The sequence below is a fragment of the Gymnogyps californianus genome, chromosome 5 (genome assembly GCF_018139145.2).
Source record: "Gymnogyps californianus isolate 813 chromosome 5, ASM1813914v2, whole genome shotgun sequence".
NCBI classification, from domain to species: Eukaryota; Metazoa; Chordata; class Aves; order Accipitriformes; family Cathartidae; genus Gymnogyps; species Gymnogyps californianus.
This window is the reverse complement of record NC_059475.1, coordinates 33,169,295-33,187,678: the sequence shown is the minus strand read 5'-3', so window position 1 is coordinate 33,187,678 and position 18,384 is coordinate 33,169,295. Positions and strand designations below refer to the sequence as shown.

General features: G+C 41.0%; 1 protein-coding gene across 1 annotated transcript; it reads right to left on the bottom strand.

Annotated features, from left to right (window-relative positions):
• Window positions 1–10,058: 10,058 nt before the first annotated feature.
• On the bottom strand, window positions 10,059–18,323 carry ERH (ERH mRNA splicing and mitosis factor). The gene is made up of 4 exons (XM_050897848.1): window positions 18,272–18,323; window positions 14,510–14,597; window positions 13,203–13,323; window positions 10,059–10,557 (listed from the first exon to the last, which is right to left on the bottom strand). The coding sequence occupies exons 1-4, from the start codon at window positions 18,272–18,274 to the stop codon at window positions 10,455–10,457; spliced, it is 315 nt and encodes a 104-aa protein (XP_050753805.1). The 5' UTR covers window positions 18,275–18,323; the 3' UTR covers window positions 10,059–10,454.
• Window positions 18,324–18,384: the final 61 nt, after the last annotated feature.

Sequence of the window (18,384 nt, the reverse complement as noted above, 5' to 3'; positions counted from 1 at the left end):
CTTTCCCTCTGGTGCAGGTCATCCTCAGATATTCCATACCAAGGATTTCAAAAGAGCCTCACCATAAGACATACAGTGTTTTGCACTCTAATCCCTCCTGCCAGCCCCAGACAAGCCTGTACAGCTTGGTGAAATAGAGAAAGCAGTGACTGTTCTTTTATTTTTGCATTTATTCGCAATGGCTGTGCTCTGAGAAGGCTTACCAAATCAAGGGAAATGGAGGAGCACCTTGTTTATGAGTTCACTTACAGAGATGGTCTGAACACAGCTAAGACTAAAGCGCTTCTGGGTAGGTGTTGGAGCAGATCCTGAATTGTGAAGACCGAGATGTACATGTTTGAGGTGAATCCAGCTTTGGACAACAGCTGAATAGAGGCTTTTTGGATTCCAGTGTGAGATCTAATGATTCAAATCCCGCCTACACCCTTTGGATCTGGGCTTCCGGACACCATACATCATCTGGGCTACAGCCTGGAAAAGAGTCTGAAATCATCTGACTTTGAGCCCTGTATTTTGGCTAGGATGCTATACATCCCTCTTATTGCACACTTCTCAAAGTTCTTATTCAAATGTCTCATTTGAATAATGTGTGCTTCATTGCCACAGGGGTTCTTTATCCTGTAATACACTGCAAACAAGGCTGAAGGTCTTGAGTTAGTGGAGTTCATGGGACCCTTCCATGGGTGTGCTGTGCATGGTAATGCTATCATCTGTGATCTCTGTGAACTCGGAGCCTCCAAACACTATGTCCATTAGTAAAACAGATTACAAAATCTCAAAGGATTTTTTTGGTGTTGCTCAGAGGAAAAGCAAGCACTGCTGTAGAAATTTCCTCTGAATTAGATAGTAATAAAACCTGACCCAGAGGACTGTGAGCATGTGTGAGAAGGGTTATTTGGGGGCTCTCCCTGACACCCCAGGGCCCTCACCAGCTGATCTGTTCAATCACGTCTTAATCTGACCATAATCCCCACAAGCTAATGAAAGGGAACTGGCAGGAAAGGCTCGGTGCCTGCTGTAGCGATGAGTGACCAAGCAGATCCTGAAAGCTGGAAAAGGTTTTAAGGGGATCAATATTCTCTGTGCTCTCATTTCTAATTGGGCTTTATTGCAGGGCTCTGACTCATGTAGTTCATTAAATGGACTCAGATGGAGTTTCTATAACCGCGTTTATACTCCTAGGGCATAGGATCAAAATCGCAGCAGAAAGCAGTTGCCAAGGCCCCTAGAACTCATCTGGAGAAGTAATTGCAAGAGTGTGAAGCATTAGACTTCAAAGAAACATGGATGTGGCTAAATCAGTATTATTAATTGCATTTAAGTTTACAAAAAAAGTTATCTGCCACGTTAAGAGTCACTTTAAAAACCACTCAGTGCCATGAAGTGGATATTTCAACTAATTTGTAGTACCACTTACATTCTGGGTCTTTATGAAGCCCATGAGTAAACAGGTCCTAAACAGTAACTATATCAGCTAGAGTTACATCATCTCCAGTTCTCTCATTCTCATGACACCATGCCCAAAACACCAAACTTGTGGAAACAATGAGGAAAATACGTGGAAAATACATGGAGAAAGATGCTACCTATTGCAACTCCTTATCTACCTTAGGTCTGCATAGACACTTTCATCTTCCCTGCAAAACATCTGTGGAAAACACTAGTCAAGTAAAAAAAAAATCCAACATAAAACCCCAACATAGAGTGCTTAATGTGTATCTGATCAGATAAAAGTGCCACCTAGTCCATTAGCCTGTTTCTGTCAGTGGCCCACACCAAGTGTCTAGGGGAAAATGTAAGAACAGGGCAATTGCTACTCCCCCAAAACACTCTTGGGGCCCCCAGTAACTTCTGATGTATTGACATCCTGAGCAAGGGATAGCATCCTTGCATTTAATAACCATTGATGGATTTCTCTTTATGGGGCTTACCTAAGTAAATAGGAAGAGGGGTGTGTTTCAATTCTCAGAGGATCTTCTGCATTAACTAATTAGCACTACTTATTACTAGTTATGGTGAGCATCAGTTTTTGATGGAAGGTAGGGCAAGAGATATCAGTTAGGTCAATGCATGTGTGAGGAGGGAAAGGGGAAATTGGACCAAAGTGCTCAGCATTAAGGGGCTCAGCTGGTATCGGGCTGGGACCTGCATTTTACTCTTACATTACCCCAGGAGCCAAAAGAGAGCTTGGGCAAGTCACACAGGTAGCTTTTTCAATCTGAATTACATGTCAAACAGCTTTTGAGGCTGGACCTCCATTCTCCCTGCAACAAGATTTAAGTGATGTCTAACTTCTAATGACAGCATGCCTGGAGGTAGTCATGAATTTTCTACAGAAACAGTTTTAACAGAGAAATCAGATTTATGGAGCTTAAAATGTTTTATTTGAGGTGTCTTGAGAGGCAGGAGGAGGTTAATGAAAATTATACTGGCTGCTGTTCCCCCACAGGAGGAATCTGGGGCTCCAAGTGAGATGCCTAGGCTTCCTACACCTAGGGAGAATGGGGTCTGAGGAGTAAGACAGAAGCCAGCACACTGAGCAGAGAGCTGCTTAGGTTATGCAATATGCTAACAAGGTGATTAGTCCATTAATCATAAGATGGAGGGAGGTGCCTATTTTTCCTTGGGATTTTCAGAAGGGAAATACTTCCTGGAGCTATGGCTGACCTGATTTGGCTGCTTTTCTGCCAAGAAACAGAGCAACACAGTTTTGTGGTTAATGTAGCCCCCACTCTGCTCATTTCAGACAGGCTTTGAGTTCTCCGGGATATCCGAGGTGAGTGTTCTCATTAAGATCAAATGCTTGGTTATTCTCACGTGTCTCTTTCTCAAGCTTTCTAGCTGAAGTTGTTTCATTTTGCATAAATAATGACTGTTTTTACTTGGAAATGATAGAGGAAAGGGATAGAGGGTGCACTGAGTGATCACTGAACAATTATTGTGTTGTAAACATGAAAACAACACATGCAATTTTAGGAGGCATTAAATGATTCATCCTTGGTTAAGACTAAGGAGATGTCATTACCATAGTATGAAAGATTGGTAAACTTCATTTAGAGCTGCAGGTGCCCAGAACAATAACGATGTTCAATCAAAGACGAACTTAGACAGGAAAAGCTGCAGAAAACTGCTAGGATGAGGAAGAGACAAAGCAACTTGTTGTACGAGAAGAAACTACCAATCACAAGTTACTAATTTAGCAAAATTGAGATGGGGAATGATTGCTTTTCCTGGGAGATGAGGGGAGAAGTACTTGGAGAAAGAATATAAAAAGATGCTACTAGCACAAAGTGGATAGAAATTGAAATTAAACTCACTTGCCCCAGAATCTAGGATACTAATGAGCTGAGTAGTGTGTTCTGGAAGAGCATTACAAGCCAGGCAAGGAAAGCCGCATTGGTTTGGCACTGGCCAAACTTCTGGAGATGATGGGGATAGAGAAGAAACAATTCTGGATTTAAGAAATGCACTTCGAAGACAGGACTTGAATGCTGACTCTGCTTGCTGGACTCTGGTTATATCTTGGTGCTTCTGCTACATTCCCGTGTTACAGTGGAATAGATGTACAAGCTAAGAATTCCCTCAGAGATCAAGTTAATGGAATGAGACAGAAGAGATTTCTTCCCCTCCCCTCCATTTCTTTCCTGCTCGGAACCTCAGAGTAGGCATAGCTAAAAATGAAATGTGGAGCAAGGTTTATTTCTAGTCCTAGTAGTGTTCACTTTCCTCTTCCCCCTGCAAGTACATTACTGGATACTGCATTAGAATGCCTTTGCCTCCCAATGAGATTAGCAGGGGGCGTTGGGGTGGAGGCGGGGACATGGGTGTGATTGATTGCTTGTCTCTCCATTGTCATGCATGGCCTGTTTCTTACCTTCCCCTGGCATTTTGCAATGTCCTTGAGCTTTCCCTATCAGTACATCACAGATTTCTGAGGCCTTTTATCTCTTCTTACACAGATATTTTTTTTAATTTGTTGAGGGCTGGAAAGGCTTGTGGGGTGTGCGAGTGTATGGGGGCGGGGGGGGGGCGCAGGGGGTTGCATCTGGGTGGCAGGTCTGATGACCTCTCAGGACTAAACCTCTATGAAAAGGCATTATTCTCAGTGTCCCATGTGAACCTTCATTCATACAAAGAGAATATCAGAACAAGATCAAATCTGACTGTTCTTCACACTGTCTTTGTCACTGGGGATTAGTTGCACTTTCTGTAGCCTAGTGAATACTACTGTTGTGTCACACAAACCCACTCACGAGTACTTGATAGCCTGCCATTTGCAGCACTGCCCTAGGTGGCCTGGGGAACACCGAATTCAAATGCCTGCATGAAATTGGTCAGAAGAGGGATTCAAAGCTTAGGTTTCCCATTTTTCATGATACGGGATGTTCCGGTAGTGAGTCCAATAGAATGATGGATAATTTAGGTTGGAAGAAAGCTCCAGAAGTCATCTAGTCAAATCCTGCTCAGAACAGGTCTAACCAGATCACGTTGCTCAGTGCTGTGTCCAGTCAGGTCTTGAACATCTCCAAGGATGGATATTCCCCAACCTCTCAGGGCAACAGGTTTGTGTTGGGAGTGTGTGAAACCCAATCCCCTAGGTAACTAAGAAGGTAGTAATTTAGATCTAGGAGCCTGTTTCCTGCACAGTCAATGGAGCGATGCAGAAGCTGTCTGAACAGGAATTAAATACACTAGATGGAAGCACTGGTGCATTAGAGATCTGGGCCGTACAAGTGTCATATTTAGCCAGTGGTAGAGTCCAGAAACACGGCTTCTAAGTACACAGCCCAATTTTTCTCTTCTCCAGGTCTTGTTGACTCATGTGGCACAAACACAAGGCATGCAGCAGCTACACAGAGTTCCAGAAGCGGTGTGTATGTCACTGATGGCTGATACTAAGACGACAGTGCATAGTAACAGTCTTAGTTGGAAGGACTACGGAGGCACTACAGGGGTTGCAGCAGCAGATCGACTAGGGTGTGTACAAAACTGGTAACAAAACCCTTGCTAGTGCTCCACCAGCGATGGCACTGAGCTGGGATATGCAGCAAGCAAGTTTTACTTCCATGTCATCTGCAAACTCAGCACAAACTGTAGGAATAAAACCTATAAATTGGAGCTGTGCCCAAACCTCATCCAGATAAACTGTTCATACAGGCACGGTTCAGATTACAGTAATGACAAAACTAATTGCTAGAATCTGACATTTCCCTGTAACGAATCGGGATGGGTCTTTCTAACTTTAATCCTTTGCAGACACAGTGAGGATGAAGCATTTATCAATGGGTCAGAATAGAGAGCTGCCTTGTGCTACGCAAAACCAAACATCTCCATTCAGTGTACTTCAGTGGCAAATTCCTTCCCCTGCTATTTCAGTGAATGGTATGTTATATTCAGCCAACACTGAGTAACATTATAGCAGACAAGACACTCAGTGTAGAAAACCTGAGAGAATTGTCTAATATGGCAGAGCTCTAAAATAATGTTCTGTTTCAACAGATTTACTCTTGCAGTTTATGTACAGCTAGATTATTTATCATTTTACCTTGAGACAAATACTGAAGTCAACACTACCAGACTTCAAGGGAAAGTGGGTACCTAAGGTGAGTGGTTCAGATGCTGAGTGAGGCTGAGAATCTCAGACTCAGTTACTAGCCTCAGCCATACCCCATCTCCTGCTGGAGAATTGCTAACTTATGCTCCCTGGCCCCACAAATGCTGCCCCCCCCCCCCCAACATATGATAATGGTAAGACAGAGAATTTATAATTTATTCGTTTTAATGCTCTCCAGGGTCTAGCAGACACTTAGCAGTTTCACAGCAGTTGAAAAACAGGAGCTTGAAATCACTTTGTACTTGTAATCCAGTTACCCTTGATTTTTCTCTGTTTATTAGCTTTCTTGATGGATTGTTTGAGTTTCCAACATAGCTGAGTTTCAGTACAATCAGGCTGTTACTCAGTGGGAATTGCAAATGTACATAACTGTTTATGTACTCTAAAGCAAAGTAGCTGGAGCATTCCCCTCCTCCCTCTGAGAGTAAGTCATCTTAAGAAGCATCTTTGCTTTCAGCACATCACGAACTAGCACATTGCTTGGCATATGGTAATGAGATCACAACCAGCAACTTTGCAACTTTCCTACCTCTTTCTAATGCAAGTGAAAAATCTGGTGGTTCTTCCAACCTAAAAAATACTATGAGTGGTCAAGTCTCCTCTTGCTGTAAACATGTTTTTCTAAAGCACATATATTAGTTACTAACAAAGACAACAAGGTGGTCTTGGCTACTACTTACTCTTTTTTCCCTGCTGTACGTGACAGGGGTGTTAAGCACAAGAACAGACTGATGTAATGATGGGGATGCTATTTTCCTGCTGTGCTTATGATGTATTGTGATGAATGTCGTGATTTCAGTCTATTTTAAAAGAACGTGATGATGGAAGAAACTGTAGACAAGTATTTTAACTACCTAGCTTATTTCACCCTCAAAGCAGGAACACAAACTCAATTTTGCTTTTCACAATCCCCCTTCAGCATACTGAAGGAGGCTGCAGAGTGGGACTCCTGTAAGAGAATGATCCTGTTACTGTTGTGGTGTCAAATACAACTCAAATTCTAATCCTAGTGGGGTTACCCCCTGCCCCAGTGCACTACTGACTGGCAGGAGCATGCAATGGTAGATAAACCGGTCCTTTATATATATATATACACACACACACACGACAATTTATCATCTACTGTTTTCTGCAACAGCATCTACCATGCTTGACCTTGTTCTCAAAGCCTCAGATGAGATTTTTTTTTTTTTTTGAAGTGACCGGCTACTCTGCTTGTTGGTGCTGATTGGCAGTCCTGTTCTCCCCTTCCCCACCACACCCAGTGTCTCTTTTGCACGTAGCGTCAAGTAGCATTATGCCTTTCAACAGCAGTGAACTGTTAGATCAGCTCGGCCATCTCGCAAAACTTCACCTTACTATTTACTTAGTGAATAGCCATGCCAAGAAATAAGTTGTACCATTCTGGTAATGCCTCAACTTGAGATCAGGAGCAGGCAGTCCAGAGACTGAGTGAGGACTTGCCTATTCCATGATTAGAAAAGATGCAGCATGGTTCCTGGCTCCACAAGCCAGGCAGAAGTCAGGCAAGCACCTCAGTTGCTCTGTACTCCGGGCAAATGGATGAGGGCTCATACATCTCATTGGACTGAACTAGGCTTGCTGAATGGACTTGCTTCAAAAAAAATGTATTAAGTATTTCCACACTTGGAAATACTAAGTCTCTGGATTCCATTCTTTACCCCTGTTTTACAATACTGTACCGCTCTCCTGCAGAAACAGCCAATATAATTTACTTTATCATTTACTCCCACACTGTAGCAGGCATGACCAACACTGCTACTCGTACCTATCCTTTATGTAAGAAGCACCAGACAATCTGCCACAGGCAAAGCATGCATGGGATGACAGATTCTTTTCTGACATATTTTCTGTAATGATGCAATTTGTTTATGGCTTTACTTGCAAAATGCTGTTGATGAACCTCACTTTCTGAAGTAGCTGAACTTGGGCAAATGCTTGGTATCTCTCAGTAGAAGTGCTCTCTTATGCCTCTAAGGACAAGTGCAACTGGAGAAAGTCCTAAACGCCCTGCTGTCATTCTTTACTGGAAAGGAGCCACAAAGCAAACTGGAGAGTAATTTTTCACCTGGCCTGTCAGCGCAGACTACATGACTAGAGTGCCAGTCTACTAGCACATCGTAGGTTTCCAAGTGCTCATAACCCTCTTCGCTGTATTTCTGAAGGCAGTGGTTAGTTGGAGACAGCCTTCGAGATTCTTTCTAACCAGCTGCAAATCAGGTAGATGCTGCAGCGTTTTTTTTTCCTTCCAGTGTATTCATTCAGCTGCTCAGTTAAGCAACAAATCTGTTGTTTCATGAAGTTAATCAAGTAAAAGGGAACTCTAAAGGAATACAGAGAACAGCAGCTCAAGAACTATGCACTAGAGGGTTTTAACTAGTAGCTGATTTCAGGAAAAAAAAAAAGACTTGTAGCTGGGTGACAAGGGGGAAAAGAGACGATGTCCAAGTCCCTTCTCTTAAAGTGGTCTGCAGACCGTATTTTTATATCAGCAGAAGGCCAAGTCTGGCTCCAGAGGTATAAAAGGAACATTTATTTGCATTTTCCAATTCCATGAAAACTTCAATTACTGAGATGACCACAGAAGTTTAAGTGTAAACAAAAAAAAAAAAAAGGAAAAAAAAAAAGTGAATTAACCTTGAAGTTAAAGCTTACCTTCTACTTTCCAAAAAACATACCTTCACAAAGTCCCTTTCATAAAGGAGAAACATTTATTACCCCCTGCTTTAAAGTACCTTCTTCCCATTTTCTGCTCTAACATGAGAAATTCATATTTTGTACTTGTTTAGTGGTCTTAGTTTGCAGTTATTATACTAGAGCCAAAACCAAGATTTTTTTTTTTTCATCAGACCAAACTTTAGGTTATCTTTGAAGGAAGAGCTGTGTCATGTTCCAAGTTCCTGATTACTATAGATTCAGCATGCTCCTTGCACTTTTCACAATAAGGAAACAGCTGTTTTTCCTTAAATTGAAAACAAGCTCACAGAATGAGGAAAATACTAAAACACTATTTTTAATGCGATAGGAAGTGAGAAGGGATGTTTATGTGGCTTCACTTAAAGACTGCAAAATTGCATCCTACTTAGCACCTTGAATAATCCACCGTGAGAATATTGGAATTTTTACCCAAGAAATCATAAACATTTACCAGAAGTTAACCTCAAACATGTTAGGAAAGAACGTTATTTTACTACTTGCTATACAGGAGGAGGGTAAGCTAGACAAGCTGTTTAAATAACATTGCTTATATTAAACCTGAATGTTATATGGGGCAATAGCAAATTTTGTAAGTTTTACTTACTGTGTCAAGCTGCATTTGGATATAAAACTTCCGTACAGAAGTATTTACAGATTTAAGTAACCTTAAGTGGATTAATATACTTCTGACCTAATATGTTTTGAAAATCACTATTTATTATAAAGGAAGCATGTTTTGACATTAGCAGATTGAATTGATTCCTGGTCATTACAAATGTAGAGCTAGTAGGTCTAATCTCCAATTTGTATTCATGTCAAGAAAGAAGTTTTAACACCACCTCCCAATACCTTTCTCAGAATTTCTATCTCTTCAGTAATTTGATTCCAAGTCTTCAGCAGCTATTACTTATCACTTAAGTGAAGCTATTTTAATTAAAGCTTTACTACAGACAGTCAATTTGACCTCAGATTCTTTTAAGCCAATCCATTTGCTGTGAGGTCCATCAGAAACTATTGATGTGTATTAGGAAGTTAAGTGCACTGGAGAGAATTACATTCCTCTGCTAGTCCTGGAACTGCTCCTGGTTGACTATACCTGTACAGTCTAAGACTCAAATCTGTACCTATAGCAGGCAAACTCTGGACTAACACAAAGGCACAAAGTAGCGAGCTGGCCTTGCTTTTCTACCTGCTGTATTTTTTGGTCTAATGTGTCCTCCAATCCAAACTTTTTCAGTACAGCAAAATTACAAAGGCATCGGTGTTCAAGATATCCAGGGGCAGATACAATTTTACAGTGAAGTCCTTATCCTTTGTAACGAGAAAATGCAGTTTGGGGCAGATCCCCATCAAAACAATTTGCTTTCCTATTCCTTTCTCAGGGGAAGGCTGGCAGTAGGCTAATTCAGGGGGTCTGTGATGTGTTACATTCAGCCTGCTCTTACCCATCACCTATCCCAGAACAGACACACTTACCTGAATATAAATGCCTTGTAGAAAGATCAAGTTTAGAGTGCAAGAGGGTTGCTGTGTTTCCCAAAGATCCCCAGGAAAGACCGCAGTCAAGACTAGGCCAGAGAAGTTAACTTGGCAGGCCAGAATTTGAGCCATTCTGTAATACAGCAAACTGTTGGTTCAGTCCACATAACCTTTTGAGCCCTGTTCCTTGGCAAACAGGCAAGAAAGATTTCCTTTGTTGTTTGGCAAAAACCACAAAATTCAGCACTCAAGTTTAACTAAAGGGTAGTTTTTTATTCCCCGTTAAGACTGTCTCAAGGACATAACTAAATGTTGGAAACCCCACAGAAGGGCACATACAGTGAATGTGGCGAAGTACAATGTGAACAGCCCCTGGGGTTCAAATAAGGTAGGACCATAAGCTAACCAGAGGAAAAAAACAAATGAAAACTCTGCTGAAGATGTTGCACTTTCTTCTCCATTTACACTGAAAAAAAGTCAAATCCAACAAAAATCTTGCATCTCTAACAATACATTCAGTCCTGGCTAAAGAGTTTAACAAGATGGCAACAGGATGACTATAATACAAAACGTTCACTACTACACTCTGTACACACCTGTTGTCCAAGCCCTCCCCCAAACCCATGTAATGATGGTGCCCCCATTATTTGCTTGCTTGCTGGGCCTGCCTGCGGAGGAGGACGTAGATCTTCTCCTTTATCCAGTCTTTATTGTACGGTTGGTATGTCTGAGTATCAGCACGGTAACTACAGAGAAAAGAAGAATGAATGTAGTATCAGTCTGCCCTGTAGCACCAGAAGAACTCCACAAACAATTAAGTGTCCTCACGCGTATGAGGCAGAAAGTTGTGTACAGAACACAAGTAATATCAGAAGTATATGGGAATTGCCACTTACCAAACAGATTTATCCTGTTCCCTAAAAACCAGTTACCCAGCAGATCAGTAAGAACCTCAAATAAAACTAGATGCTCCAAGGACTACTGAGTGACTGGATCATAGTGTGTTCACATTTTAATTCATTAATATAACTACTTATGGGAGACAACAAATGGAACACCTTAATATTCTGGAGCTCAGAATGAAGAAGAATAGTCCCACCAGGAAATAATCTAATTTGTCTTAATGAGCCAAACACTTCTTCAACACTACTTCAAGCAAGTGTTCATGTAAGTTTTCAAGCGTTCCACTTCTGTTTGGAATTTTTAGAAAATGAATAAGAGCACAATTTTCCAGGAGCAAAGGTAGACTCATAGATGGATGACAAAGGATTCTTGCCAGTTGGCAGTGAGGGCAAGCTTACATCTAACAAACAAGGACACTTCATAAAAAGCAAACTGAAAACAAGAATTCACAGACTCATTTTCTTTGTTACTCAGGGATAGTTGATAAAAGTAGTTCACTATCAAGATTTCTTGCCAAGGCCAGAGAACTCAGTTACTCAAGACACTTTGAATTGAAGCAGAATTAGACCGGTAAATGAAAGCAAACTGCATGAAGTTATCTGTGTAGATTTGTGCCCTCCTTTCCCCCTTAGTCGTTAAAGTTGAATGTTTTTTTGATGAAGATGGTACTTTCAGTGAATGCTTCAAGAACTACTGAAGTCCCAGTCAATCTTTAAATCTTGGTACACGTATTTGTAATCAGGTAAGGGGGTGAGATGGTCATTGGTAAGAAGCTAAGTAAAAATCCAGTTAACTCAATCCAGAACAATTTACAGTTCTCACCTAAGGAAAAAACCCTAAGCATACTGTTTCTAAGAAAGCCTTGTTATTTAAAACCCAGCATGACTAGTTCAAGGCCATAGAAAGACTTTCAGTATATATTGATATAGTAGTAGTTAGTAGTAGTTCCAGTGCAGTATAAGAAATGTTAGTTTCAGGAAAAGTTACTGATTTCCACCCCCGCCCCAATCCATTTCTAATGCTACACTGCAAGACCAGATAGCAAGTACTTTAGGAAACTCCATGAACACAGGACATGTCTGGTACGCTATGTGCTACATGTGCCATCTGGTGGAAAACTATAAGCTGAAGTAGAATTTGGCACGACACTGCGTTTACAAGCCTAATTAAGAAAGGCACAAGACTGTACTAGAAAACAGTTGCTACTTCCTAAAGCAAGTAGCTAGCCTCAGTCTGTTAGAGAAACTAAAACAAAGTGCATCTTTCAAACTGCATCAGCCCAGCCCTATGACACCTGAAGATTAAACGTGGCAGAACGTCTAGGGACAAGGTAACTCTGCAGAAACTGTAATCCTGTTTTACTTATTCTACTGAAAACTTTGGTAAATGGCATTTGTAATAAGTCACTATCAGTAACATAGATTCTGTATGTACATCAGAATGCAAAGGAAAGCAATCTGATGCTCAGGTTTTTTTCAAATAGCTTTTTGTTTTAAACTGGAATTAACTGGCAGAGGCTGTTCACGGTGCAGCTACACACATACTTGCACTGGGATTTCAGACAGAGCAGTACAGCTGCAGGAATGTCCACAGCAGATACTCACTGGCTTAAAAGGAGTTTCTGGAATTTTGAGACTCGAAAGTCAAATACTATGTCTTTTGTTATTTGAATATGAGATTTGTATCCTTATTCCTACAGAATTTCTGCAAAGTTGATACCACTGTCTTATCAAATCACTACCTTGAAATTTATGGTACGGAACATACTCATGATCTGAACTAAGTGATTTAGTTACAATGTTATGTTCTGAATAGTGAAATTTAACATTTGATTTCACAGTGCAGTCAGAATGGAAAGTATGCAAGACCACCTTTGCTTGCCCACAACTTCAACACACAGATGAGAACTGGAGATAATGTATTCACAAGAACACTTAAACAATTAGCTAGGGCTCTCTGGTGGACTGATCTGTTCCTCAATCACTTCATCAGGATTTACAGAAGCTTCCATCTTGCTGTATCTTGATCAAAATAAACAGTTAGCTGCAATGCACTTCTGTAGACTTCTACCGTACCACTAGTACAGCCCTCAGCTGAATAAAATTCTGTAATCATTCTGCCTCCTTAAGAATTGGACCAACTGCACAAAGGCAGATACAGCCCCAATTTAAACAGATTCTAGCATTAATAAAATACATAGCTGTATTAAACTGTTGGACTTCAGTATTCCAAATGCTGGCAGCTTCAATGTGACTAAAATCCAACTGGAACTGTCAGTTTCTAAGCTTTCTTTAGAGATACTTTATTCCAATACAGTTAGTTGGAGCAGGCAACATGGCATGCCAGCTGCAAGACTGCTGCTTTACAAACAGTTACTGCAAAAAACCCCCAGAACCTTACCAGATTTCACACAAAACATGTAAGAGTTTAGATGGAAGACTTCTGACTTCTCTAAGTCACTGAAATGGACTTGTACAACTGAACTTACACAAGACAGCTGAGGTCTGCCAAGTCATCAATGAAGTCAAACAATTGGCTGATATCATATGTAATGGATGGACTGTTGGGATTCATTCTCTTCAGATGCTCTTCATACATTTTACAGACTCCTACAGAGAAACAAGATTAACAATGCAATATTAAAAAACCAACAACTGCATTTGCTGAAACTTCTTCAGCTATTGAACCACAGATACCAGGAAAGTTTAGAGATGACTACCATGAAAACAGAGACATAAACTTCTTACTCAGATTTTGCAGAGTTGAAATGCTGTTGTTCTAGCTATTTGCACTGAAACATAATACTACTACTATAAAATCAAGATGCATGGAAAGAAGCATTATCATCATCTAGAGGAAGAAGTTTTAGTTCTGTCAAAGATGTAACTTTCCATGCAGTAAGCTCCAACTGAAACCTGAAATTCCTTCTAATAATTTTAAGACAAAAATTGCAACATATATTCCTACTGTACAAACACCTGAGAAAGAGAAGAACTAATGTCAAATAAAGCTACTCAAATCTCATAAGAAAGATCATTTTTTATGAAAGAGTCAAACAGGGCTACTGAGGTAAGAGTGACAGCACAAGCCTGTATATGAATTTAAATCAGTTTTACTTAAGCTAGCCCATAAACAATTCAGATACATTTGAGAAGAATATAATATTAAAGCGAGCACAGAGGCTTTACATCGTCTTTATTATGCTTTTATTTGCCTCACAAAACTTCCTGGAATTAGAATTTTTAACGTTAAGTGAACTTCCACAATTAAATCATACAGCTGTAGTATTTCAGTCTTCTTTCTAAGCCCACTATGTGTCTCTTAAAGTCACGCAGGATTTTTTCTCTGGCAGACATGCCACGAGGCTGCATATTACGTATCAATTGCACACATACTTTTATTTTATATATTATTTCCAGCAGCAATCTTTCCTTTACATGGCTAGCACAAAAATTAGTGAGAGAGTTAGGCTCTGATCCTGCAATGAAATGCATTCAGGCAAGTCTGCTGCATGGCCCCACCAACAATATTGCCTATTCTCATGATCTGAATGTGGTTCAATCTAGTTAAATCAAAGAGACATTTAATATAAAAACGAAGTTTTAGAAACAAAGATTAACTATTTTTTAGTTTGCTAAAACACTAGTAAACTAAAAGCATGAGACATCTTTGCATTTTTTTGTTAATTACCTCGGGAAAACATGAACAGCAACTTATTTTCTTACTGAGTAAGTTTGGGAATATGTCAACAATGGCATTTTAACAACAGTTTTTGACTACCATGTCTGCACCCACCTTCCATGCACTCATTCACCGATTCATAATCAGCATATGTTCTGCCTTCTGGCCTCTTGGTAGGCTGGACAAGTAGAATTGTGTGAGACTGAAAAACAAAAAAAAGCAAACACCAAGAAAACAGGTTACTTGCAAAATTTGAAGGACTTTTTGTTTGAATTAAGTTATTTATCTGAATGAAGCACTAAAAAGAAGCATAATACTAAAACACTGAACTAGCAATCAAGGACACAGACATTTTTCAAATAGCATTAACTCTTCGTAATAAGCTGTGTTAATAATTTTTGTTTCCAATCAGTCCTATCAATCCTTACATAACTTTAAAATGCGTAAAATCACCAGTAAAGCAGCTACTGTGTTGAAAAAAATACCACGGAAATAGTAGTTTCTATTTAAACACAAAAGCAAAGCAATAAAGTCAATGTATAAAAGCTATGCCATTAGTGCATTTACTTATTTTATTCCAGTCGCAAGCTGTTAGTAAGATTTTAAATACCCCAATTAAAGAGCAAGGAGGGAGTCCAGCTTAACTTCACTGTCAGTCTCACCTTAAAGATTTTAACAGAAATAGCTATTTTGAGTTATTCATTTAACTTCAAGGGAACACAAATTATACAACAAATCCGCACGTAGTATTCAAGATTATTTCCTGCAAAACAGATGCACTGATTTTTCATACTTTGGTGAGTCTACTGAAACAGTAATTATGGCACAGATAACTGTTCCAAATGTCAGAGTCTGTAAGCTTGTTCTTCTGCAGACTTAGATGATTGTACAGTCTGTGGCTTGCATTATTTCTGTAATATTTTTCACTTGGCTACAGTAAGTAATTTGAGCAAACAACAAGCAAGATTTTTGAAGCGTACACAATCTGTGATCTAACTAACAGGTTACACAGTGCAGAAAGTTTGCAAGCACACTAGAAAACACCATCTCCAGTGCTGCTAATTGGATCCAACATTTTCAATGCTAATGTATGAGGTGAGCACACAACATGTAATACTCATGGAGGCAACTGCAGAGTAAGACACGCTGGAAACAAATACCAAAGCATATTATTGGGCTTAAATTAATGAGCTGCTGATAGAAAAATCCTGACACACGCTTTGGACATATCAGTGAAGATACCAGTTCAGTGTTCATCAAATGCAGTGACAGAAAAGAAAAATGGCAAATATTAGGATTTACAAGGAACATACAAGAACACAGTACAAATTTTTGTACCATGAGTGATAGTGTTCCCATGCCTGGGATACAGTTTTCAGTTCTTTAAATTCTGTCTCAAATAACATCGTAGGAGATTCAGAGAAGCCCAGGAAAAGTTTACACCGAGAAACAGAAGCAGCAAGACTTTTCCCAATCAGAAATGGAAAAGGAGGGGAATTCAGAGCTACACACTGTAACAAAAATCATACAAAGAGGAGACTAGACCATTTAACTCCACTTTCATGTATGCCAAAGGACACTAGATTTGAAAGGTATTCCCCAAGGAGGGCTGGTATCTGGCTGTTCCTAAGTGCATTGTACTTGAACAGGCATGTCTTACCAGTGACTCCAAATGACTGCCAAACTTTATTATAAAATACTTTTTCCAGCACTATCATTTTTATTTGCTGGTCACTGATGACAAGGCTTGGTTCCAGGACTTGCAACTCTGACTTCCTGGGAGCATTTGAGTAGGGATCTCTTATTAACAACAATGGACGAGGTGTATCAGCCAGTTCAGTCAGTGTGTTCTAAAAAAAGCTGTGTTATTTTAGCATCAGAATGTCTCGCAGACTACATTAGTGGTGTCTGATGACATACACATATTTATCTCTTTCAACTAAAGTCAGTATTAAAAAAAAGTTGTGTTTGTTTGACAAAACCTAAGAGAACACAGATAAAACTGAACTGATCAGGAGTTACAGAACTGTATCATAATTGAGTGAATTCTGCATTTGGTCTCTCAGTATCTTGCTGGGGAATCATTTTAGGCTTTCTGGCCTATAAATACCCAGGCTATTCCTCCCATTCTTTGAGTGTTAAATGAATGTATATATCCTGAAGTTATGCCAATAATCAGATTATAGGAAAAAAAAAATCAGTGAGCCAGACACGGAAGCCAATTCTTCCAGAACTTTACAGTAGAAATTATTTGGGCTTCTGACTTTAAACAGTTTATCACTTCAGACACTTTACCATATCTGTATCAGATACTGGCCTAGAAATTATTAAAATTAATGCCATCGGGACCATCCGTATTGTAAAATTAATGCATTACATCTCAAACATTTCTTTGGGAACTTCCCATTATTTTATCTTAAGGGAAAAAAAAGAAATTGTTTGATTTGATAAAATTGATCCTCCTCTCCTACCACATAAGTATAAAAAAGTGACAAGTTCAGAAGCCTGAGAGAAGCTTCCTCCAACTATCACCTGCCCTACTGAATATGTGCCTAGACGACAGGGCAAAAATCAGTGTGATTAATAACTATTATGTTTTCTTATAGGTATAAATCCTGTTGTTAGGAAAAAGATAATCAAAACAAGGGAAGATCCATAGACCTTCATGCGTTAGGACCAGATTATGTGGAAAAGGCCAATATGACTCTTTATTATTCCGATGCATACATTGTGTTTTCTTGCATTTTTTTAAAGGCACAGTTGTACTGCCTGCTGTTAAGCAGGACACTGAATGAGATACCACATGGTTTATATTACACCAATTTTGAACTTCTAGAGAGCACTTTAGAAAGTGCTCCTATTACTGAAGACACAACCCTGTAAAAATGGTTAAGGCAGTGCCGACAGCCAAACCAGCAAGACTTAGGAGCTAGGCAGCATCTGCCCAAAGAGGCTTCCACCAATTGTAGTCTATTCAACAATAAAGTAAAAAAAACAATAAAAAAGGAAGATAAGTACTGTAAGAATAAGATGCGCAGTGATGCAAACACAAGTAGTATACTGCACAGACGTAAATGTCTTTCAGTTACTTCTGCTAGGCAGAAAAAGTGGTTTAAGTGTCATCTTTCACTTTGGACAACAGGGACAGGGCTTGTAGCTGCTCATCCTAGCAGAAGCTAACTGCCTTTGAGCAAGCACCAGACAGATGCAGAACTTTGCTGCAAACCCAGAAGCAGTTGTCCTTTCACCACATGGCGACAACTTGCTTCAGCATATTTAAATTTGCTACGTGAACGCAACAAACTACTGTGACTGGTAGGCCTTTGTGCTTTAACGTGCCATTCAAACAGCCCACCAGCGCAAGCTACCGCCTTTCCCTTCTCCAAGTACTGGGGAGGAGTACGGAAAGCAGCATGGGCAGAAACAGCTTCAATTAACGCAAACCAGCCATTTACGGGAGGCATACTCGACGGATCCGCGAAGCCAGCGCTCGCGAGGAAGAGCTGCGCTTCCAGAAGCGCCCTGAAAAGGGGCTGCAGCTCCCGGGCAAGCCCGCTCCACGCCAGGGCCGGAAGCCTCCCCCCCTCTCTCCCTCCCCGAGAGCAACCGGCCTTTGTGCCGGGGAGGCTCCAGCGGCGGCGGGGCGGCACTTCCCGAGGCCGCTGCCACGCCAGCACGTGCTGCCGCCCGCCCGGGCCCGGAGCGGCGGCCGCGGCCTTCCCCACTACCCGCCGCGCCTTCCCGCCCGCGGCCCCAGCGATCGCCCCTTGCCCCAAGGAGGAGGGAAAGCAGGCCGGGCGGTGCTGGCCCTCCCCCCCCAGACAGGCGCGGGGTGCGAGGAGCCGCCGGGCCCGGCCCGCCGCCCGCCCCGCTCACCATCACGGCTCCCGCTCCTCAGCACCGCCGCGGATAAGAGGCGCGCGACGATCCCCCACAACCCCCCGCGCCCGCCGGAAACGCTGCGCTAACGGCCGACCATAGAGCTCGCG

Excerpts from the sequence above, each read along its gene's own strand:
- ERH (XM_050897848.1), bottom strand. Across the intron at positions 13,324-14,509 it reads GGTGAATGAGTGCATGGAAG|GAGTCTGTAAAATGTATGAA; the intron begins GTGGGTGCAGAC and ends GTTTCTCTGTAG. Across the intron at positions 10,558-13,202 it reads GCAGACCTCAGCTGTCTTGT|TTACCGTGCTGATACTCAGA; the intron begins GTAAGTTCAGTT and ends TTTTCTCTGTAG.